At 40.9% G+C, this 25,311-nt stretch overlaps 1 protein-coding gene and 1 long non-coding RNA gene across 3 annotated transcripts; both read right to left on the bottom strand.

Moving 5' to 3' along the window:
* Window positions 1–624: 624 nt before the first annotated feature.
* LOC149912667 (uncharacterized) lies at window positions 625–3,365 on the bottom strand. Its single transcript, XR_016462098.1, has 3 exons — window positions 2,489–3,365; window positions 2,159–2,281; window positions 625–1,350 (listed from the first exon to the last, which is right to left on the bottom strand). It is a non-coding gene; the product is annotated as an uncharacterized LOC149912667 (long non-coding RNA).
* A 2,858-nt stretch (window positions 3,366–6,223) lies between these two features.
* LOC116237691 (uncharacterized) lies at window positions 6,224–8,448 on the bottom strand. Of its 2 annotated transcripts, none has more exons than XM_090132077.1 (4): window positions 7,832–8,448; window positions 6,904–7,731; window positions 6,743–6,808; window positions 6,224–6,644 (listed from the first exon to the last, which is right to left on the bottom strand). In XM_090132077.1, exons 1-4 carry the CDS (start codon window positions 7,836–7,838, stop codon window positions 6,466–6,468), a joined length of 1,080 nt encoding a protein of 359 aa, XP_089988203.1. In that variant the 5' UTR covers window positions 7,839–8,448; the 3' UTR covers window positions 6,224–6,465. The 2 variants fall into 2 exon arrangements, with proteins under 2 accessions (XP_089988203.1, XP_089988202.1); XM_090132076.1 differs by having other exon boundaries at window positions 6,226–6,644; window positions 6,743–6,811.
* Between the last annotated feature and the right edge of the window lie 16,863 nt (window positions 8,449–25,311).

Genomic DNA, 25,311 nt, shown 5'->3' with positions numbered 1-25,311 from the left:
GCAGTCAACTTTGACTGCCATATTATGGTGCTGAATAAGCTGAAGGCTTGAACTTCCAGAGTCAAGCCACGGAAGACAAACTGTAGGCAACTCAGAAACACCAGTGCTAGTTTGAAGACCACCTGCTGCCAACCTTGGCTGGACTATCTTATCACACTCACAGTGTAGTCTAGATTGGCACCTTTTGATTTCCGTCTGTTCAGGCTGATGAAATAATGACTGCAAGGACAATTTTTCCTAGTAATAACACCGTCATAGCAGCTGTGAAACAGTTGGTCACCTCTGCTGGTGCAGATTTTTAAAAGCATGGCATACAGGCTCTTGTTCATCACGAGCAAAAATGCAAAGCTAGCGGTGGTGACTATGCTGAAAAACAGTGCTTTAAAGCTGAGACTTTGCTCCATCAAATACTGCTATTCTGCTCTTTGTATCTGTTGTAGTTTCCATACAGACAACTAGGTGGAGCAACCTATGTAGAACAGTAACTTCCAGGAAGAACTTGTATGACTTACAGCAGAGGCTAGATTTAGGGTTGGGTTTTTTTGTGTTTTTTGTTTTGTTTTGTTTTGTTTTTTTTTTCCAGATTAATTTACTTGGCAGGCGTGAAATAAACCTAAACTGAACTATAAAGTTATACTTCAGATGAAACTCAATGTATTTACAAGCAATAGATGAGCAGAGATAACAAAGTAAAAAACTTGACAGAATTCAACATCAGACAAGGTTGTATATTTTAGTACAAAGTATCAAGTAGATCTTAATTAAAAATAGACTGCAAAATTCCTAAATTGCACTTCTAAACAGAGTTAACTCCCTAAAGATTTTAAGCCTATAAAATACTTATCCAAACAGATAAGTGACAGGAGAGGTTTTGGGGTGTGTGGTGCTAATTACTCTGTGGTTAATTTCACTGTTAAAGGATGCTGTTGTATGGCACCCGTGGACTTGCATTGAGTCTGCACATAGTACACATTTCCTGCATGCAGAATGCTGCAGAAGCCATTTATTTTTGATAGTGTTTGGCTTAAGTAAGAGTAGACCCTTAAATCTTCTCATCACAGTCACAGCACAAGTATCTGCATTACAAAAATAAAAAAAAAAACAAGCATAATTCAGTTAGCTTTACAGGGGCATGAAGAAAAAAGCAGAGGCTCTTAAAATTTTCCATGCGGCTTCTGGATTTCAAAACTCCGTAGCACACGAATCCCAGTAAGCTATCAAATCCTGCAGCATCTTTACTGGCAGGTCAATGTCTCATTTCAGTAGAAATCAAAGCTCCAAGCAGGTCAGAACTTCAGATTAGGTTCTCCATCCTATACATGGTTGTGAGGAGGGAGGGTAATACTCAAGCTGGAATTGTGAAGAAATGAGTCTGTAGTACATGGAAGCAAGTAAACTTCTTGTTGCCCTACTAAAGTTAGAATCAAATTAACAGTTTATATCCTCCAAATATTGGATATTTTCATTTGGATTTAGTCATTTAAAAGTTCCATTAAGTTCTGCCTCAGATCCTCATAGATTGGGTCTACAATAGCTTCCCTAAGTTATTTAATTAATTGTATATTTCTGGACAGCTCATTGAAGCACATGGCATCGTATGATTCACACTTGAAAAAAACTGATCTAAGGACCAACAGCTGCAAGACTGAGAACAGTTTGCTTAATAACTACTGATTTATTTTTTTTTTTTTAGTTAGCATGTTAATATGCTTATTCATTAAAGAGATCTACTTATGTGTTGTGATAACAATTGAGATAATCATGAAAGATTAAGCCACCCTACTTTAAAAATATCTGAATATTTCTCTGTTGGTTACAGGTGTGCCACTACACAGAAATACAACTAGATGGCATTAAATACACAGCACTCTTTTCAAAAGGAAAGCTCTGTAAGGCCTCAGAGCTAGCCAAAGTTTCAGTGCTTTTTTTGTTCCACAGTGTTCAGTACTGCGTGTTGCCTGCTTATTTTTTTTTAAAAAAAAAAAAGAAAAAAAGATGTTTGGATCATCATTTTAGATAAACTTAGTGAAGCTTCTTACTGAACTAGTCAACATACTGTCACAGTAGTTAATAGTTCAAAATCCAGCAGAACTGCCTTTCAGCAGGAAGACAGTCTGACAGCTTTACTGTAACATTTATTCTACATCACTGGCCTTACCTGGATTATTTCTTGCAGAGAAATGCTAGATAATTTCTTTGCTCTGAGTTCATTTTGACTGCATTCATCAATCCAAACCAGAAAAGCATTTCATTCAGCATAACACTGAGTGTCAGACCTGCTCTGAAATACAAAGCTCAGTGTAGAGAAAAAACTCTTGAACTCATGGATTTCACAGAAAAATTTTTCCTTCAGTGTCAGAAATACTACTCCATGTTTACAACTTCAACAAAGATTAACTAGCTTATATCAGATTAAGAGTGGCACCAAGTTGCTGTAGATAATAAAAACAAAAAACCACTCAATTTCAGAGCATAAGAATAAGCTTACCTTCAAGTTTAGCTCCACTACTGAAGTGCAGTAAGGAAAATAAAGGTGAGCACAACCCTTGCGTAAATGCTGAGAAAGCCATTCAAAACAGTTTGTGCCCTCTTTCTCCAAAGAAAGATACAAACAGTGACACTGCTTTTTGTGTAATATCATAGTTTGCAGATACCAAGCCAGTGAGAGAGCTGTTCAACTCACTGCACTTTTCAAGTATTGAGATACTATTAGTCATCAGGCCAGTTTCCACAATATCTAAAAGAAAACAACAAAGATCATTAGTCAGAAATACTTAATTTGATTATAAGGGTTATAAGGGTAAACTTACTCATCTGATGGAAGGAGAACAATGAATATAATTACAGCTTTTAAGGCATTTATTACTTTTAAATCCAAGCATATAGTGGATTCATATATTGCCGACTTAAGCCAGCCAATCTGCAAAAGATCCATTCAATTTTACTCTCTGCTGTGGGCATTAAAGACTTAACACTCACGTATTGTAACAGCAAAATATCATACTCCAAGGCCTGTTAATGTTATTAAGGTTCCAGATTCAGTTTGAAGTACAAACATCTTGCAGTTTCAGAAAACGTGGCACAAATTAAAAAGAAATTAGTCAAATTTGTCACTTGCATTAGAATACAAACTAAGATTGAACCAAGATAGTTCAAAAGACACACCTTTGAAATAATTAAGTCAAATTAATATTATTTCCCCCCCTCTCATTACAACAGAAATTAGACTTTTGAACAGACATCCTTCAATTTGATATTAAAAACAAAAACAGTGTAGAACTATTTAGAACACTGCAGCTGTTTCAGAGCAACTGAAGTGATGATTTACTTTAACTGACAAAAGCATTCATCCTCTGAATCTTCATTCTCTCTCAAGCATGAGACCACATGGAAAAAAATAAACGGCTTTGCAAGACTCTAAGCTCTACTTAGACAATGGCAAAAATGAACTCCAAAGCAGAATTTACATCAGCTGTGGTTTCCAGTGCATACGCACCATGCGCTTTTACAAATCTGTTGGTTGCAGGTACTAACCTCTATTTGTCTACCTGCCTCATATTCTGCTTGCATATGGGACGTATACTTAAGCTCCTGTAAGTTTTACAGTTCCAAAATAGCATTCTGTTATAAGTGAGATGAATAGCTATACTTCTTAACATCATCAGCTAACTTCACAACAGCCTACACCATGCCTGTAAGAAAATGTATACTGCAGGAAAAAGTTAGGTCTTTAAGTCACAGTTGAAAATAAGACTAGAACCTCACAGATAACTGATGTCAAAAGCCCTACAGGTGTCCCTCCAATTTCTAAAAATTCAAACATGATTCTTTGCTGTCATTCCAAGAACAACACAGAAGGACTGATGGGTGAAGAGAGCAATGGAATGAAGATAAGGCAGTGCTTTTGAAAACTATTAAGAGGTGCAACTATACAAAGGTAACTTCAACACCTACCTGGAGTCCACTACATATTTTAAAAGTTACTCTAAATCTGTGATTAACCAGGTGGATTTTTAATCAGTGGGATCTCCACAGTGCTTTCTGAAAAGAGGCAGCTCTTGGCGCAGTCTTCATTCCTATTTATCATCCTATTTATCCTATTGCCTTTTAATCAAGGACGGTACAGTTTCACCTGTCAGCCTCACCACTATGCCTAAGTTCATATGAAATTAGCAGAAGTATTCAGGTATCTCTGTATCACAAATTCTTCAGCAGCTTTCTACTTGCCTCCTAGAGGAGTAGAGTGCGAACAACAGTAGCATGAAGGAATGAATTGCACAGCACTCTGAACACTCGCTACAGATTTAAGATATTTGTATAAAGAAGGTGAGCTACTGAACAAGTTGATTAATAAATTAGAAGACATTGTCTTTTGCTCATAGCTTAGTTTAATTTCTACTCTAAAAGCCATAAGACCTTGCAATTTCATTAGATATTCAGATTTCATCTGCAAAAATGCAGATGTAATGAACAGCAGCTTAACTTCTCCAGTACCATCACCAAGTGATTAACCACTAAGGTCCCTTCAGGAAAGAAGGCACCTGGTTGACCTCAGCTTCGTCTCGAAAAACAAGGCATCTCAGCACTTAACAGAGAACGTAGAAATTACATTTTAACTATTCTCATCCACAACTTTGCAGGCCACCTTGGAGTCCCCACCAGCACAGACACCCCCAAGCAGAGCACATGAAGCTCAGAGGAGTGTGGGGAGCTGCTGCCCAGCAAAGCCTCCCTCTACCCAATGCTGGTGCCCCAAAACCTGAAATGCATTCACCATTACTTCTGTCTAGAAGAGGGGTTGGTTTTTCCTCAGCCTCAGTCACCAAAATGTATCCTTTGATCTGCTCAACCTTTCAGGCTTTTCATACTCACATAAACTGGCCTCCACCCAGCAGATGGGTTTGGTTTTATCACGGCAGGAAGATGGCAGAAGGGAAAGAAAAATGAGAAGCAAAATAGATTGTGAAAAATAGTTTGCCGGGCCGAAGGCAAGAAAATGTAGGAGGGATAATACAGGTGCCTGGTCCAGGCCTAAACTGAATGATCCAGAAAAAAAGCTGTGACCAGCAGTCAGAGGGAGATGATTGTTCCCCTCTACTCAGCTCTTGTGAGGCCACATCTGCAGCACTGCGTCCTGGCCTGGGGCCCCCAGTACCAGAAGGATGTGGAGCTGTTGGAACAGGTCCAGTGGAGGGCACTAAGATGATCAGAGGGCTGGAGCACCTCTCCTGTGAGGAAAGGTTGAGGGAACTGGGCTTGTTTAGCTTGGAGAAGAGAAGGCTCTAGGAGACCTCATTGTGGCCTTCCAGTACTTGAAGGGAGCGTATAAACAGGAGGGGGAATGGCTGTTTACAAGGTGGGTAGTGATAGGACAAGGGGGAATGGTTTTAAACTGAGGCAGGGGAGGTTTAGGTTGGATATTAGGAGGAAGTTTTTCACCCAGAGGGTGGTGAGGCACTGGAACAGGTTGCCCAAGGAGGCTGTGGATGCCCCATCCCTGGAGGCATTCAAGGCCAGGCTGGATGTGGCTCTGGGCAGCCTGGTCTGGTGGTTGGAGACCCTGCACATAGCAGGGGGTTGGAACGAGATGATCATTGTGGTCCTTTTCAACCCAGGCCATTCTATTGATTCTGAGCTGGACCTGTCACCAGCAGCCTGTGTGTGTGCCTGGACATCCTCCCTGACTGCCCCTCACCTGGGCACTGCGTGATGACCTGCAGCCCCATTGCTGCCCCCAGGTACCACCAGCACTCCCCCCACCTTTAGGGGCTTGAGCTGCCCCTGGACAACGAGCACGACCTCTGCCTCCCAGTCAGTGCTCAACAGGCCTGGCTGCTCCTGGGCACCTCAGCTGTTTCCTCTGCACTCTTCTTCAGGAGATGGCAATGGCAGGGAGTTACCGTCCCACATCCAGACAATCCAGAGGGGCACTGGCAGCAGTTATGGTGATGTACGCCATCAGTGAGGAGGAGCTGACTGAGGAGGGGAGGGGATTTTTGAGGGGCGGGATGGGGCCGGTGGGGCAGCCCTGGAACACGGCCCTTTGTGCTGCCCCGTCCTGCCCTGCAGGTGGGCACGGGGGGCTGGGAGGGCTTTGGGGCTGCATGAACGTCTGCAGGCAGAGGTGTAGCAAAGAGAATACAAAACATTTAATAATTTGAAATAATTTAATGTAATTTAACATAATTGAACATAAAATAACATAACATAACTTAATCTAATGGAGTCCCACATTGTCCCCATCTAAGGCGTTGTTGGTGGACAGCCCAGGTTTGGAGGGGAAAGGCTGTGGCCGGTGCTACTGCCCCTGGAGCATTGCCGCTGCTCTGTGTGCGCTGCGGAGGCCGGCGAGGAGCCCAGAACTACAGGTAGCCTTTTTTGTTGGCCACGGCCATGTCTCCTGCTGCACCACGCCGGCTGGTTTCTGCAGATGCTCCCATTTGTGCTGAGCCTACCCAGCTTCGCCTAGCACCGGCGTTTCGGTTGTGAAGCATCCTGGCCCTGCGGCAGCTTCCTCTTAGTGCCTTGGATGCTGCCAGTGCGCTGCTGGTGCCTGCTGTTGGTGTAGGTGGGCGCTGGGCACTCGGCGGGGTGATCCATAAACAGATCATCCATGTGCGGGACCTCTGTTTTGGGTGCCACTTCTGGAGGAGGAAGAAAACCCCCACAGGGGTAATGCCAGCTTTCCCACACCCACTCGGTGCAAACACCCCCCTGCCAGCTCTGCTGCCCCCAAACTCACCATTGTTCATCCAACTCAGGAGGTCATTGATGTCACCGATGTCCGCTGGGATGTCTGAGCTCATCACTGCTGGAAAAGCAAGAACATCCCCCGTGAGGCAATGCCACCTTTCCCACCCAATGCGGACAGCCTGCCACCCTCTCTGCAGCCCCCAAACTCACCACCTGAGTCCAGCGCTGTGGTGCTGCAGGTGAGCGGAGCCACGGTGGGATGGGGGCACACGTTGGTGGCTGCTGGGTGCCCCTGGTCCTCTGTGAGCACCATGGCATCTCCAAAGGGCTGCACCGCCACCTGCTCCCTGCTAGCGAGCAGGGTGCAGGGCACGGGGAGCACCTGCTGCTGCACTGGTTGTCCTTGGAAGACTGTTGAGGGGCCGGGGTGGCTGGGGGCCTGCAGCAGGCAGCTGCCTGCGGGCTGTGGGGGCTTCCCACGCAATACAGCCCCAGACCTCAGCCCCATCTGCTGCTGGGGCTGCAGCGTCCCTGCTATCCCCTGGTAGCAGTGAGCAGGGGCATTGGGGGGAGGCATACCTGGCTTCATCCCGCCAGGTAGGAGCATGAGCAGGGGTAACTGCTGCCCTCCAGGTGGGAGCTGACCCACAACAGTGGGCAGCCCCTCAGGTGTGAGCTGGATCACAATGGGGGGCACCCCCGCAGGTGGCAGCTGACCCACATTTGGAGGCATTCCCCCAGGTGGCAGCTGACCCGCCGCTGGGGGCTTCCCCCCAGGTGGGAGCTGAACCACCATTAGGGGAAGCCCCCCAGGTGGGAGCTGCACTCCCTGTCCCGGGACACCTGGTACCCCAGGGCAGACAGAGGCCTGAGGCACCGTGTTGGTGACACTGGAGACAGGGAGGGGTTGAATCATCACAGGCACTGCTCCGCCGATGGTGGGCTGCACTGCAGCAGTGGCCGGTGGAGGCACAAAGGATCCGGGAAAATGCGCGTCGGGTGTCGGAAGCACCGTCAGCATCCGTGGAGAAATTCTCTCTGTGGGGAAATGCCCAAATGGGCGCTGGGGTGAGATCTGGGGCACTGGGATCCCCTGGAGGGCCGCAGTGCCAGGAGCAAGAGGAATCTGCTGCCTTACCTGCCATGGTAGCTCGAGAGTGGCAGTGGAAGGTTCCGTGACTGCTGGGGTCAGCCCCTCTCCCTTGAGCTCACAGTGCCCCTCAGTGACCCGTACGGCCCTGTGGTGTCACAGGCATTGCTCTGTGCCTGCCCCACCAACACTTGCTGTGGCTGCTCAGTGCAGCCTTCCATTGTTTCAAAGGAGATTATAAAGAGCAGGGAAATGAACTTTTTGTATGGCGGCAGTGATTGGACAAAGGGGAATAGTTCTAATGTAAAGGAGGAGAGATCTGAATTAGATGTGGGATGGGATTCCGTCCCACTGTAACAATGGAACATGTCCGAGTCCTCCGCATGAAATTGAATGTATATAAGTACACAGGGCCAGATGATATCCATCCTGGGGTTCTGAGAGAGATGGCTGATGTGGTTGCCAAGCCGCTCTCCATCATATCTGATGAAGATATGAACTGAACTGAGATAGGGGAGGTTTAGGTTAGATATTAGGAGGAATTTTTTTACCCAGAGGGTGGTGATGCACTGGAACAGGTTGCCCAAGGAGGTTGTGGATGCCCCATCCCTGGAGGCATTCAAGGCCAGGCTGGATGTGGCTCTGGGCAGCCTGGTCTGGTGGCTGGCGACCCTGCACATAGCAGGGGGTTGGAACGAGATGATTATTGTGGTCCTTTTCAACCCAGACCATTCTATGATCAAGAAGGTTTATGACAGCCTAGTAAAATATAGACCTTTATAGAAAGCTGCAGGAACAGGAATGCAGAGAGAAAGGAATAAAATACAGTGTGTATTTTCACTGGTTATATTGCCTGAGTGGTACCACTACTCAACAAGCAGTTTACAGAGAAATGAAGTAGATCCAAATAATTTTTATGAACTGCTTTAACATGAAACATCACTCAACACTGTGAAATAGATTTAAATTCCTGACATTTGAGTGCAGATAACCACACAACTCACCGGAAAGTGTCAATCCACAACATTTTATAGGAATGTATCTAGAGAGCAGAGTTAAAAATAATAGCAGGTTGTGAAACGAATGATGAATGAGATAAATGATCTTCTGAAATAGACAGAGATCGCTCCAAAAAATGCTATCTGTAAGTTTTGTATTCTCCTAAATGAATACACTGCATCACACACCAAAACAATGAAGCTGCACCTATCTCTTTTACAGGCTACCCTCAGATGACTGTTTCCTTAAAGAGGTCTTTGCTTCCTGAGTGTCCTTGTTTTGGGCACAGCCACTCTAACAGATGTTCTCTTTTTTCTTCCTTACCCTCTGCAGCTAAACTTGCTTGACAGATAAATAAATTTACTTGATCATTCAGAAGATGGCCTGGTTGGTGTGCAGCAACCTATCCGCCATAAAGAATTTCTGTTTTATGATGCTAAATATTTCCTGCTAGTTTTCTCACTGCCGCAGCACTATTTGATTCACCTTCCAGTGGTTTTGTTCCCAAAACAGGAGCTACTCAGTGCATCCTTCAAATACTGCATATTAATCTGTGTAGATAAACATCAGCTCTTTAGTTTCAGATTCTCAAGTCATTACACTGCATGCAACTACCGGATCTTCTACTTGAGCACTGCCCTCTCTGTCTGTTACAATTCAGTTTCTTGTATCAACATATAGGGCCACCACTGTGTACTTCCATACCTTTCCTTCCCTCCTGGAAGATGCATTGGTGAACCATACATTCTTCATACGGGGTTCAAAAGGAGGGGCTGGCTTAATAACAGAAGAAGGAAGAGACTCCTGTAATGACTGTTCACTGGATGGTTCCTGTATGTCCAAGATCTTAGGCATTCTCTCCTCTACTTTGCAGGTGTGACAATAGTGATTTAGTTGTGCATATCACTTCCATAGTCTTGTGTTGCATCACTTCCATTGAAGAAGAGGGTTTCCCTGCTAGCACTGTCTTTAGGACATTAAAAGGTCCTCTAAAAATGACAGATGATTCCCTTCTGTATTTGTTAGCTTCCTCTGTTACTCACAAAGAGACCTGTCTCCCAAACTGAATATCATTTCTCTGTGTCTTTAAAATTATGTGAAAAAATTCCAATGGGGCAAGTTGAATGGCGTGTATGTGTTGACAACCCATTGATTGCAAAGCCTCATTCAGTGTAGAGTGGATCTGTCAGGTTCAGGGATCCTTAAGTCTGGTATACCCTGACTTGTAACTTTAAGACTTCCTCATGAATGGGAATCCATGTTCAGCTCAGTTTTATGTGTCAAATCGTACTAAGGACAAGCTATAATGGAAGAATCTGGAATCTGTTTACTCCAAAATACCAAAAAGCCTAAGTCGTGTTTTAACTCCTTATTTTCAGGCATCTTTACTCATTCCAGAGAGGTTAAAGTTTCAGTGGGAATATGCACACTTCCTCCCCTTGACCAAATGCCCCAAAATTTATTTCTAAAGTTGGGAGTTGGACCTTCTCTGCTGGGATTTGAACCCTTAAGTTCTCCAGATGCATGACCATTTCTGCCTGAGTCTGCACTACTACTTCAGCATTAGACTGTCAATGCATCATCAATACACTGGTATTAAAAAAAAAGTCTTTTATATCAGTCGTTATTAGAATGATGACATTGTTCCCGTATGATTACAGTCAATTCAGCCATGTTAGACACCACAGCTTTTAAGGGACCTGTGTTTGCATTCAGCCAAATTAATGAATCAAAATTGTATTCTAACACTCACAAATAAGGTATTCAACTTTTTAGCTTTTTGTTAAAAAATCAATAAGAAAATCACTCTTCCAAGAGTGAGAAAGAGGAATAACAATGTCTTAAAGTGATGTGAAAATAATGCAATGTAAATATAAAACTTTTTTGACAGGGAAATAATTATTTTGCATTAGATCAGACTTTGTCACGTAGGTTGTACACATACTATCAAAATCCAACCCTGAAAGATTTTCATCACAGCTGTTCTTAACTGATTCCATATTAAAGAAGCAGAAACATGAGATATGAATCTGCTGCCGCTCCATAAATGAGAAGAAGCACATAGAGCCTCAGAGACAGCTAATGCAATGTAAGCATCTACTGAAATAAAGTCCTCTTCGTTCCTGAGGATTGCAGTCAGACAGACTAGACTGATAGAAAATTAAAAAAAAAAAAAAAGACAAAAAAAAAAAGAGAGATTTCAGGAAAAAAATAACATCAGCAACTTAAACCTTGTTTTACAATCCTGGTATTCCAAAATGCACACAGATCCACTATCAGCTTCAGCTTAGAGTCACCTGACAGGTGCTCAGGCAGCTCTTGGTCACAGTTTGTATTTAAATAATGAAGATGACTGACACCTTTGCAGAGGAGTAAGGGACTACAGCTGCTACCTTAAGAACACATGGAAGAAAAAGACTCCTTGACCTCGGCCCAATCCCATTTAATGATGAGAAGACTTTTTTCAGAAGCAAGAGAAAATCGAAGTCACGTATGTAGGCATTAGTTTTATTTATAAAAACCACTTCAGAGCACTGAAGTCAATTAAGACTAAACAGGAAAAATAACTTGGAAGAAATTGACAGGAAGTCACTAGCTGTTTCTAATTAAGATGCTCTGAATATATTTTGTATTTAAACTCTAGAAGCAATCTGTTGCTAGTCTTAGAGCAGTTGCTTTATATAAACTGCTAAACATTGCTCGTACTGGATTTTCTTAACCAAGTGTCAACCCCTCACAGAAGCCTATAAGATGTCAGATGCATCACATTACTATTCTGTTTTGTGACACAGCAGTGCATTTTCCTCAGTGAAATCAAAATAACTACTAACTTTGTATGGATTGTTATCCTATATATGCAGGCAGTACTGCTTTACTTTTTCCCAAAACTTAAAGTTCCCTTCACCATTAGTACTAACTTCTCTACTTATGCGAAAGCACCGTATCTCAACAGAGCTAAGTAAAAAGAGATTTCACTAATAGGAAGAGTTAGCTTTCACACGTGTATTCTAGCTATATGTTCTGTCCTGCCTTATCTTCCAGTCACTGAAACGTATCAAAGAGTATTTTCAAGAATATTATTGGTCTGTCAAAAAAAACCTCTTTTTGGACATTTAAAAGACTGCATTTAAAAGACTGAAAAAGGGAAAGTATTTTAAAGCTAGAAAAGATGAACCTTTTGAGCCTCCAGGTCATTGATGCTCGTGTTAAACAGCCCAGATCCTAGGACACATTCCCCACATTCCCATAGTATGGGCATTGCTATCATCTTCTGGATGCATCGTGTCTCTTTAACCACCATTGTCAACCTCAAAGACTGACCATGCACTAATTTTTAACTTATCCAGCTGTCCACCCATGCAGACAACAACATCCTACAGCAATACCATGGGAGAGAGTATCAAGAGCCCTTTTCCTACTGCCTTCTCTTCCACAAATTCAGTATTGTCATTCTAGAAGGCTATCAGCTTAGCAAAGCATGCTAACTCTTGTTAAATCCATGCTGACTCTTAACACTCATTGTTCACTTTTCCATGTGTTCAGAAGTGCAGCAAATTCAAAAGAACTTTTTCCCAACATAAATGAAATAGCGAATGCAGCTTTTAAAGATGGACCAATTAAACCCTGTTACAACCAAGGTAACATTTGCATATCTGTTCTTGCCTATTTAAAATGAATTATTATAAGCAAAATTTTGCTTATTGGTATTTTTAGAACGTTTTATAGAAACGATAAATTATGTTTATTAAGTATAAATTCAAACTCCAAAGTTTTAAAATAATCATAAACAAGGTAATTACCTGAAAATGTTAGATCCTTTCAGTCCTTTTGAAAAAATAAAAAAGTAAACACTCAGTTTAAACAGTGCCTTAAGGAGAATATTCATTAAGATTATACCGAAAATCTTTTTCTCTTAGCACAGAAAAAAAAAAAGAAAAAGAAAGAAAAAAAAAGAAAATTTGCTTACTATTAGTTCTATATTGCCACAATCAAAAGCCTACGAAAGAACATGATTATTGTGTTATGTAAAGAAAAGAAGTTAGAAAGGCCACTATCTCACAAACTGTAAAAATGATTTCTTATTTCTAAGGCATGAAATAGAGGGAGAAACCAGGCACAGATAAATTCTGTTATCAGTTACAAATACAATCAATTATTTAAACTGAATCTATAAATTAGAATGTTGTCACTGCAAAACAAGAGGAGAATATCTGAAAAAAAAAAAAAAAAGAAAGAAAGAAAAACACAAAACACGATATTGTTTCCCAAACTGAGAACTCCTAAATGAATTTGAATATTGAATATTTTTTCAGGATTTAGGTTAACTTAAAATCGAGCCTATTTAAAGATATTCTGTAGATAAAATGGATTACATTTTTTTTTGTTTCTCCTGCTAGAAGTCTCTATGAACAACAGATATGGTCTTTGCTTAGTAATGTCTAGGTAAGTCTCATTTAAAAAGAGGATTATAAATTAATTTTAATATGTTTGAAGTTAACTTTGAGTATCACTGTTCCGTGATGGGTTTTTTTTCCATTAAGTAGTATTTGCAATTTGACTGGGTTAAGCTGTAGACTAGATAAGGGGAACACAGGTGTTGGAAAATATGTCTTATTTCACTAGCCTAACTGGAAAATCAGAGATTAAAAAGCATTTTTAAAAAAATGTTCAATATTTAAATCCAATTGCCATCACACATAATCATCAATATTCATTCTGCAGCTAAAGTACACTAAATTTTGATTGATAAATACACTGGAAATCATTTTATGTGATATTTTAGTGAAGTTGCGATTATCAACTCTGTAAGATATAGGAAAATCTTTCTTTGATTAAAACTAGAGTAGCTTACCATACTTAATCAATGGGGCATAAATTTAAAAACTCACATAAAAAATGAAATAAAGAAAAAATAATGCCTGTGGCCTCTATAAACTGGAGTTTTAAGATATACTGCTAAATCAATACAAATGTGAGTTTTCCTTTGGAATCCATCCTAGGTAAAAAAGATTTTCCTTATAACTCACAGCTAAATGCTGTTCTCTCATTCCTTTAAAGTTAAGTTTAAGGAGAAAACAGACTTTTACAAAGCAGAGGAAAAGCATAAGGCCGATTTACTGCTTTTTTCAGCAATGACAAAGGTTCTTGTACTTGCAATAGCTAGGGCTAGCAGACTGACACACACATCAGTTCCAGGCTCTCAGTCAAAGAAAGTTAATCAAAATTTAGAGAACCCAGGCCCTCATATCTGCCAAGCACTTCAGGTAATAATTACCACCAATGCCAGACCAAAGTGAAGCTAACCAATAGGAAGAAGAGTGAATCAGCTTAGGGGTATTAATACCACAAACTCAATATATATATATATTTTATGAGATTGTATTCTGTCTGAGTACATCTCAGAACAGAAAAATCCATAATCAAATTTACTGTGAGACACAAAATGTCAGGGAAAAGCAACACTCGTACTTTATTTCCATCTATAATAGAAAATAAAAGTGTTACAATGAAGTACAAGTAAAAGAAACTTGGTACATTGCTTTATATTCTACATATTCTTAAGACAGTTAAAGAACGTTAAAAAAAAAAAGAAGTTTTGGTCTTGAGTGAGAATGAGTCTGTCCCTCAAACAACAACCAATCAATTCATCCTGCTAAGTACCTGAGGAAAAGAAAATTGCATTGATAGCCTCAGGTCATTACATGACTTCTCAATAGTGCATTTATTACTTATAGCGCCTAAAATCGTGGTGGGAATGGGGAAAGTTGGATTATTAGTACATAAGAAAAAGCTTCAAATTATAAGAGCTTTTTATAGATTTCCAGAGCTTTTCTTTAAAGAAGTCTCTAAATACTTTTTATTTCTCCTCTAAGACTCTGGAACTGATACTCTAGGAAAAGATCCACCTACAAACAAGCAGAAGTGTTTACAGTGGTTCTTCTGAGGCTGTGGCCTCCTCGAGGCTCAAAAGACTGGCTAGTTTCCCAAGACTACAATCAAACTGGTTCTACTAAAAGCAGAATACTGGCCATCTTCAGTGCTGAATTCAAAGGTCATGGAAAAGCTCAAGTGGTGTCAGTTAAAAAAAACAAAATACTTTACCGTTGCTAAGTCTGCTAACTTATTAAACTGCGAACATCTGAAAGACTTGAGATCAAAGTACAAGCCAATTTAATGATTTTCAAGACTCACAAAAGCTATCCTGTTTAGCTAGCAACTGTACTGAAGAAACTGCACTGTCAAATCTGCACCTGAGATGCTCAGTAGCCCAAGATGAGGAATGGGTAACTTTGTCCACACCAAAATGACAGCAGTACTTACTTCTGTAGCTTATATACAAGGTTAAAAGTATTATGCATGTGCGGGAACTAAAAATATGAATTGCTTACGGTACAGTACTAAGACAGTTTTCTGTATTTATTTCATTTAGAAAATTTCTGATTTTAACTTTGCTTTTGTCCAGCAGACACCTGTCAAGGTAACTTTCAGCAGTTCTTACCCTTGAACAGAGCTCTATTGTGGAGTACTTTTAGAATATCTCCCTGTGTTAGATTATTTTGTCAGAAGCATTATCCAAATGATGATAGATCTACTTTTTATCATTGCTAACAATATTCTCCATAATTTTCAATATCTCAAGTGTTTCTCCTTCCTTCTCTCTCTCTCTCTCTCTCTCTCTTTTTTTTTTTTTTTTTTTTGAGCTTTTGAGTTTTTTGTTTTATTGAAGTCATGCTTTAATACATGATCAAGCTGTAGTTATTACAAGACTGGCACTCTGCTTTTCTAAGTAAATACATCAGGACTTGGAATTATAGTACACAAGCATAAATCTGTGGGAGGAATACAGCACCTGGGGCTAAAACAGGAATTAGATTAAGTGGACATCTGCACCTTGAATGTTTATACCAGTGAATCAAAAACTTCATGTGACCAAAAAAAAAAAAAAAAAGAAAGTAAAGCATATTAATTTTGTTAAGGTTACAAATTTTAGTTTTCAGTTTCCTTTTATGAATATTTCTTGCAGTTTTCTCTTCAGAAATACTGTGCTTTGGTTGTAGAAATATCCTCTCCCTGGCAAGTGCATTTCCTTTCCTTCATTCATTATGAGTTAATTTGAACATATTGTAGTTGTTTGATTTTTTACCTAGTCTCCACAGTAGACTATTGTGAAACACAACAAATCCTTCACGTCAGGCCCTGGCCTGCCTGTGTCTAGTAACGCCCTTTTCTTATCTGCTAAAATCTGCTTGGATTTAACTGGTGGCTTACAGTGTCCAGATGTGTACTTAGCTGGCCAGCTGCTATTCCGGCAAACTATCTGCCTGAACCCTTCCCACAAATGTCATCAGCCAGCCATGTTGTCATGACTGAGTATATTGAACTTTTTTTCATATTTAGACATTTACTGGAGCACTCCTATCCAGTACTGCGGACAGTGATTTTTGCTCTACAACATGATTCACTGAAAATAAATATAAATGTGTCATAGGTCTTTTCTGAGGAAATTGCCTCATTATCCAGTTCTCTTCAAAAGATCATAAAATCCCTTTACCTGTTTAGTGGTTCATTAACCTTTTCATAAATATCAAAACAAAAAGATAAATTTGGTAGTTTAAGCAAAATGGTAATGTTAAAGAACTGAGAATCAAAGTTGAAAGTACGTGTGTACAAACATCTGTTGAAAGACTTTCACTTTTGAGGTCTCTGAACAAAGCTCAGATGCAAAGCTGAGAGGAAAAGCCATGCTTTTATGAAACTGAAAATAACAAACAAGTCTACTATTAAACTTAATGCTAACACTAAATCCTGTGATTTATTTTTGTTTATCCTAAAACACGAATGACACACTGTGTTTTTATAATTCTGGTGATGAATAGAAGTGAGTCAGTACATGACTATATTCATACTGATACTGGATTACCACAGAATTAAATTTCACAAAGAGATTAGGATAGTGAGGGAGCATACAATGCTAACATTTTTTTATCTGATGAATTCAGATATACAAATGCTGCTGAATTTTAAACCTCCCTTATCAGTTTTGCTGACAGAGAGTCAGCAGAGCTGACTGACAGTGGCTCACAGAGTGTCTCAAGCTACTACAGCTCTGAAAGAAACAGATCTTTCTAATTCTCACTTTTCATTCTTCCAGACATCTTAGGTTTACCACAAATGACCATCTGTTTTTCTATATAGTGTTTCTCACATGGGAAAAAGGGGTTGTTGCTCAGTGCTTGTACTGTAGAACAGTTTAGGTGTTATAGAATCACGGAATCATAGAATCCTTAGAGCTGGAAGGATCCTTTTAAAGTCATCTGGTCCAGTTCACCTGTAATAAACAGGGACATCTACAGCTAGATCAGATCGCATAGAAATACATCCAGTCTGACCTTGAACATACCCAGGGATGGGTCATCTACCACCTCTCTGGACATCCTGTTCCAGTGCTTCATTAAACCTACTGTAAAAAACTTCTTCCATGTATCCAACCTAGATTTCCCCTCTTTTAGTTTGAAACCATTTCTCTGTGTCCTATCAAAACAGCCTGCTAAAAGAGTCTGTCCCCTTCTTTCTTATAGCCCCCTTTAGATACTGAAAGGCTGCTATCAGCTGTCCTCAGAGCCTTCTCTTCCCAAGGCTGAACAGCCCCAGCACTCTCAGCCTGTCTTTGTAGGGTGGTGCTCCTTCCCTTGGATCATTTTTGTGGCTCACCCCTGCAGGCACTCCAACAGGTCCATGTCTCTGCCGCACCGAGGACCCCACATCTGGACACAGTCTTCCAGGTGAGGTATCACCAGCTCAGAGTAGATGGGCAAGATCACTTCCCTTGACCTGCTAGCCCTATTCTATTGATGCAGCCCAGGATTTGCTTGACTTTCTAGGCTGCAAGGGCACATTACTGACTCATGTCTGGCTTGCCATCCACCAATATCACTATGCCCTTTTCAGCAGGACTATGTTTTCATAACCCAACTTGTATTAACAGTGGGGATTGCCACAACCTAAGTGCAAGACTATTCACTTGTCACTGATCTCCGTCCAGACACTGAGCCATTGATCACCATTCTCTGAGTACGTTCTGTCTGGGTTTCTTGACCCTCAAACAGTTCATCCATCAAATCCATATATTTCAAATTTGGAGTCAAGAATGTTGAAGGGGACTAAATTAAACACCTTCCTGAAGTTGATAAACATGACATTAGTGGGTAGACCTTTGTCCGTTGATTCAGTCACATTAAAAAAGCAACAAGTAGTTGCAACTTTCAGCCAGATGAGTTGGGCCTAGCTGCTAACAGCACAACTGGAGATACATTTGCACAAGTACAAAGGCACTGCACAGCAGCAGCCCTTTTGAACTTGTCTTCCCTAAGAATGATTTTCCCCACTGGGAAAAACCTACCACAAACAGGCTCAAATCCACTGGGATCACTGTGTGCTTCCTCTCAGTTTCCACATCCTGTGAACTGGCACAGAGCAGCTGCCTTTGGACAGCAAGTTGCGCTTTAGCCTCTTGTAGGTTGGGATAGGAGTCTGGGCCACAGGACTGGGCAGACAACATGGCTACCCATCCCCCTTGCTTTTACTGCTATCCACCTTGACTTCTGTTGTCATAACTTCTTACGTAGTCATTGGGCAATGTTATCTGCTGGCAAATCTTCTAGCCATCTTATCCATGCTAGTGTGTTGGCTTCATCAGTGACTACGTGCGCTGGTGTCTGGATACATGGTAAGCCTATCCTGTTCCATGCCTAATCACGTTCCATATATCCAGCCACATCTCTCTGCTCCAGGTTGGGCAGGCATGGATATTCCAATCTTGAGCAGTCCAAAGCATAAGTCCTTAGTAGATCACCCAGGTATCCATGCAGATGTACAGTGCACCATCACCCAGTTTCTGAGTTGCAACCATCCATACTGCTCTTAGTTCATCCACTGGCTATTCTGTCCGTTCCCTTTTTTGAGCCAAATGGTCTGAGTTGAGGGATGGTACACAATTGCTTACCATTTTGTAGGATTTCCTTTGCTGGACAGATTTGTGTACCTTGAATCTTCTGGGATAGGATATTTTCCCTCTTGTACAGCACTCCTCTCTGGTGGAGCAATAGTGGTCTTTTCAGGAGTGTCACTATGGTGGTCATCATCACTATCACTGGGCCTAGTATCTTTTATATCTCTTCTTTTAATGGTGAGGAATACAAGTGACTTCAATATCCCAGGAGGGTGGCTCTTTGTGTTTGGGCCACCCATGTCTTGGGAATATGTCATAGATCTTTTGCCCATCTTTGAATAGGTAGTGTTGTTTTTACTCCCACCTCTGCCATTTGTGTTACTGGTTCCACTGCCTGCAAGGCAGAGTAGGTGGCCAGAAAATGTTTTTCAATCAAGCTATACCTTCCTTCTACTTCACATCAGAGCTGAGATCAGAAACCAACTGGTGTGCAGACAGAATCTGATGCTGCCCCAAAACCCACATAAACCTTTCTTGGTTTACATGTACATCTAATTCAGCAGGTAGGGTGGGATCAAATATTCTAAGTTCCTGTGCTTGTTTGACAGCTAATTTGACTTGCTGGAAAGCATCTTGTTCCAACCATCCACATTCCTGTGACTGGCCTTTCTTAGTGTACACAGAGGCCTAAGGACCTGTGCAAGCTGGAGTATAAAAGTTGTCCAACAGTCCAGATGTCCAAAATTCTTGTAGCTCTTTTGCTGTAGTTGGTATTGAAAATGCCTGAATTTTATCAGTAATGGCATCGGGTAAGACATTAGTCTTCCCTGACCAGATGACTCCTGAAAATTTCACCAACAATCCAGGTCCTTGAACCTTTTATGGGTTAATAGCCCATCCCTTTTCTTGTAGATATTTCAATAAGGAACCTACTGTTTTTTTAAGAGTTTCCAAAGAGGCAGAAATCAGCATTAAGTCATCAGTATCATGATACAATTTGACATTATCTGGTTTATCCCACCCCACGAATTCACGGGCTACCAAATTATGGCAATAAGTTGGTGAATGTATGTACCCTTGCGAAAAATCTCTCACTTCCATATGAATGTAAATATGTTATGATTCTTCAGCAACGGGAATGCTAAAGAATGCAAGTCTAGGACACAATGGTATGTTTCTAATTCCCTACTCAGTTTGTCCAGGAAGGTGATGATAGTAGGTACAGCCACATGAATTGGTGGAATGACCTTGTTTAATCCTCTATAATCAACTGCCATCTGTCAAGTCTCATCTGTTTCCTGGACCAGCCATATAGGATAGAATTACAGGGGAAATGTGCTGGACTTACGATCCATACCTTTTCCTTCTACTGTTCGCATGATTTCTTCCTGACCTCCTGAGAATTTATACTATCTCATATTAGTAATCCAGCACAGGTGGGGCACCTGAATGGGCTTTTGTTTGCATAGCCCCATAGAACAAACTTTAAATTATAATACAGTCTTTTCAATATTAGTATGGAAAGTCAATCCCCACAGTGTATCTTTGCCCAATATATATTCCTGTAGTAGTGCAGTAGATACTCTGTGCTCCTGAGGAGGCAGGTGTCCAACAACCAATTTTAACGAGGTCTGCATTACTGGGATAATTTTTCCCCTATATAATGGCTCAAGTACCAGGAAACTTTGGGGGTCACCGCAACATATAGGTGTCTCAGCTCCTGTATCTACCAGTTACATTACTCTTGGTATATTTTTTCCAGGACTAGTGTACTGTCAACTCGACATAGGACCTCCAGGCCCCTTTGTGGGCCCTAATCTTCGAGGGACCTTGCTCCCCAACTTGAAGCCATGAGAAGGTCCCTAGGTCTTGTTCTTCTGGAGGCTGTGGTTGCCTGAGCTCCCTGAGGTGGCTAACATTTCTTAGGTGGTATTAAGACATCTAGCCTCCAAACCTGTGAAGGGATCTTATCTGTAGTCCTGATACCTTCTGTTCTAGTGGAAGTTGTAAAGCTTTGTTCTTCTTTTAATTACCTTCACAGGTTTAGGAGGATATAGGTTGTTTTTCAATCTTATTAAGTTGTACCCCAGTCCATATAAGGTGATTCCATATTTACCTGCGAGAAACTCTCACAGGCCTTGACTGTGGAATCCTTAGGAGGGTGTCTTCAGGCTTTGATTTCCTGAGATCAGTATTACTTTTTCTGTAGCGCTTGAATATTGTGCACTTAGGAACTTGGTTTCTCCAAGGTTAGCCACTAACTGATAATTCTGTTGAATTATGGCCTCAGAAGCCACCAAATGATAAAAGATCACTGTAAGTGTCCCACAGTGGTGGGAAGGAGCTTCCTGTGGAATTAAGTCTGTCATTCCCACAGTAAATTTGACCAAGACAGGACTCTCCAAAGTGTTCTCATAGATGGCTTCTCTCATACCTAGCTCCCAGATATAATTCTGGAGCTCTTCTGTAGTATTCCATAAACCGCTATGGATGGATATAACTGGTTTATTAAGCCATGTCAGTTGACTGGCTGCCATAATCCATTGAGTTAAGGAATGATTTTCCTTACTGTGTGTGACATTAGCATATACCCTTTGCCTCAGTGCTGACTTTATCATGATAGAGGCCAGTTTGAAAATTTCTGAGCCATTTACCACAACACTTTCCTCTGCCGCATCCCATAGCCTCAACATGCAGACTGGATACTTTCTCTCAGCCCTTGCTGGAATTGTTGGACTAAGTCCATCAATTCAGTGTCCATATACAGGTGTGCAGTAACATGTATCATAGCTTGGGAAGGAAGCCAGTCTTCAGGTGGTATTCTCTAATGTCTCTCTTAAATTTTCTTGGTTTTTTTTAGTGACTACTGGCTGGATTTCTAGAGAATCCAGTTCCACCAGAGGCTCTAGTTCAGATTTTTTAGCATTTTCTTTTCAAATACTGTCAGGGCCATAGGGGTCCAATTGCTTAGGGTCCCCTTCATTCATGAGAGACAAGGCCCTGACTAGTTGTATTGTATTAATTTCAGTAATTTTACCCATTGATACAGTAATCTTACATTCTAGCTGTTTAATTCAATTGTGTAATAGTTGATTTTCAACCTCAAGATGTTATTCCAAGAGATTTAAATTATTTAAGACCATTAACAGTGGCCAGGCTGTAGTGGAAGCTTCAAGTAGCCTTTCTGTGTTTAGAAATATATCAGTTCCTAGGGCCCTCAAGTTATGCTATCATTTGGTTTGGGGAGCTGGCAATGTTCCCCTCCATCCCTTAATGAGTCCCATATTTTTACTGTAGAAGTCAGCCCATGCCATAGATAGCCTAGGAAACTCAGGATGCCCCAGGATGCCACTTTTCCAGTGAAATGGATTTCCCCAACACAAACCAATTTGCTACACCCTTAAACAAAGCCATCTCAGAATTTTTATTGCCTATGGTAGTTCCTCCTGCCTGGCTCACCAAGTGTAAAGATATTTCACAGCATTTACAGTTGCTTTAAACCAGTTTTGGATTATCCAAGAAAGGTACAGGGCAGGGCACAATCCAGAAATAAAAAAGGAATCTCTTACCACATTCTGGGAATCAAGGCTCATCAAACATTCTAAAGGATGTCTCTAAGTAGAGTTTCTTCCCTTGCAGCAGCCAACCCTTAAATAAGGTTGCAAAAATGAATTGCTTACACTTCAAATCCCAGTGTTGGCAACCTCCCTTCGAAGGTTCTGAATCACTGATTCAGGCTGTGACCTAACAGTTCTCATACAAATATTATGAGAAAGACATATTTGTGGATGTTTGACAGAGAGTGAGTATCCCCAGGAGAGGCAAGAGCTGAGCAGCAGTGCTAAGATCTGCAGTCCTTGGTGAAAGTCCTTCAAACCAGGAGGTCTGTGAGAGGCAGAGATCTTTCTGAACATGCTTGGTGGGAATTTCCATTTTCTTTCTCTTCAACTGAATTGCAGATCTCTATTATTCTGTGATGAGATCTCCCCTCGTGTCAATCCTATCATACCTAAAACTCACAGTTAGTAATTCAACTTGCTGTATGTGGGCCTTGGGGCTTCTCGCTTAACAAAAAACATCAAGAATTCAACTGGGTTTCCACTGAAAGGAATCTTGAATCACACTAACCCGAGATACCAACCCACTGCATGATTCTCTGTAAAAGGAGCGCTCGAGGAGCTCCCATAAAGATGTGCTTCAAGCAAAAGATGACTGCATGTAAGTGCTAGAAGGCTTCCCTTTGTATGTGGGCTAAGCAACGGGAACCTGGCAGGAGCTACCAGTCATAGCTGTCTTCTTCTGTGACAAAACAAACACTGACAGTTGTTCGGTGCTTCTAGTTTTTCATGGAACCCAATTTTCCTTAAAACTTTGAAAAAAAAAAAAAAAAGTGTTTTTGGTTTTGTTTTTTGTTTTGGTTTTTTTTTGGTGTGTGTGGGGAGGTGAGTTATGTTGTTGTTTGGGTCCATTACCTTTGTCCTTTGAGTGGACACCACTCAGAAGTGTCTGGCTTCCTGAAAACACCTAGATAGTATTAAAAAGTCTTAATCTCAGGAGAATTCAAGAGAAAACAATCTAAGAAGGAAAAAAAAAAGATATTCACTTCTATCATTCTGACAGGAGAATCACATCCAAGATACTTGGTGTGCAAGAAAATATCATCAAATCAGATTAACTAGATTATTCAGAAAGATATTCCCTTAGGAGTCTAAATTATGGAAAAGAGACAACTTTTCTGAGCACTAAAGATATTTTATTCTAGCCAAATATGAGTCAGAACATTCAAAACTACGTGCGCAAATATGACGCATGTACAGAATTGCAAAGATTGTTTTCCTGTAAATGGTGCGTATATGCCTCTGTTTTTTACTCGTATTTGCATTTCCAGGCAGTAGTATCTCCTTAGAAAACACAGTGAGACACAAGGATACTTCCCTTTATGCTGTGGAGCTGGTATCAAAGGATATCAGCTTGGCCGCAGTAAGTAACATGAAATTTTCCCTTGGAAGATGACATCTTTTCTCCTTAAAGAATTTTATCTGATTGCACTCTCCCTTTCAACTCAGTTCCTACCTCTGTACCAACAAATCACAAATTGACTTTCTTCTCCCTGTTCCCTCCTGATCCATCTAAATTTTTGTAGTGTTTCTTCAGTGGCTTCTTGTGGATGACCAACCATCACCTTAAATTCACTCACATTACCTACTGAAGTTCTCCACAATACCTGTTTCTCACAGTTGGAGACATCGGTGGTGTTTTATATGACACTTAGTACAATGGCTATGCTATGGTTTTCTTTGCCAGCAGCCAATCTGTATTCCATAATGCCAATTCTCTCTTACATACACTTTAAGAAGTGGCCTTCAGCCTAACTGGTTGTGATGTGGTGCCATTTGGAGATACTGAACTGGTTAGTAGTTTTTTTTATGACGGAAACAGTCTACAGAAGACCTGCAGGATATGCATGTGTATTCATGGAAAATGATCCACAGGAGTTTAATATTCTGCCACAGTTGAAATGTATCCAGTGCCCTATACAAATTTCTATTGCTTAGAGTAATTTTGAGTAAGTAAGGTGATTGAAACATCATCTAGAAACATCTGTAAAACCTTATTTCCTTGTTCATTATTACCAACTTTTAGATAGATAATTTTTGTCCCTATTAGCCATTAATACTTTCTTACAGAGCTGTTAACACAGGAACAATAGCTTCAATTTGCTTAGTGACTCTTCATTACAGCAATATTATGCAAACGCTACCACACTTATATTTTATTTTCTTGTTGGCTGATTTAATCAGACAAGATTTTGTTCTCTAGTCTATCTAATACAGCCAGCCCCAGCGTTTTTTCTTACAGAGTCTTCTAGCACTCACATCTTCAGCAACATGGATAATTAAATTTTTAGTAGACTCTTCTGCTACTGTTTCTCAGAGGGATTTACAGGGGTAATGCTGGGCATAATTTGTTGCAGCAGTTCCTTCAGGAAGGGAAAAACCGTGAAGTCCTTCCTTCTTAACATTCTAAGATAAAACAGTCAAGAGTGGAGAATGCTTGTTCTGCAACAAAACAAACAAACAAACAAACAAAAACCTTGGTTGTTTTCTAGAAAAAGCAGCTTAAGTGTTCTCATTCAAGAGATCACAAGTCAAACAAACTACACATCTGTGTTGTGGCAAATGCTCTACTCTCATGTCTGGGGATTTCCTGTTTGAAGATTAGTGCACATTAATGATGTTTGCTGGTGTCTGCATTTCAGAGATTTGCACACAGTATGTTTTTCCCTTTGGTCTTCATGGTTTGTCTATCTCTCCCTCTGACTGACCCATGATCTAAGAGAAAAAAAAATAAATCACACAGCTACATCTCACGTTTATACTATGAAACAGTAGCTCATCAGTGTGACAAACAGCAAAAAGTTTTCACAGTGTATTAAAATGTTTTCATACAGTCAGACAGGTTTTGAGCAAAATACATGTCTATGGTTTTCTCCGAATATAATTTAGAGTGTGCAGCTCTTCCATTGCATTTGTTTGCACTGAGTTTTGCTTGGGTTGGAATGTTGCTCTTTGGTTCAAGG

Source organism: Phasianus colchicus, chromosome Z (assembly GCF_987193195.1).
Source record: "Phasianus colchicus chromosome Z, bPhaCol1.hap1.1, whole genome shotgun sequence".
In the NCBI taxonomy this organism is placed as follows: Eukaryota; Metazoa; Chordata; class Aves; order Galliformes; family Phasianidae; genus Phasianus; species Phasianus colchicus.
This window is presented reverse-complemented; position numbering and strand designations above follow the sequence as displayed.

What these genes read in the sequence shown, in the direction of transcription:
- LOC116237691 (XM_090132076.1), bottom strand. An exon ending in CACAGCGCTGGACTCAGGTG is followed by an intron (nt 6,812 to 6,903) that starts GTGAGTTTGGGG and finishes TTGCTTTTCCAG; the next exon opens with CAGTGATGAGCTCAGACATC. An exon ending in CCTGAGTTGGATGAACAATG is followed by an intron (nt 6,645 to 6,742) that starts GTGAGTTTGGGG and finishes TTCCTCCTCCAG; the next exon opens with AAGTGGCACCCAAAACAGAG.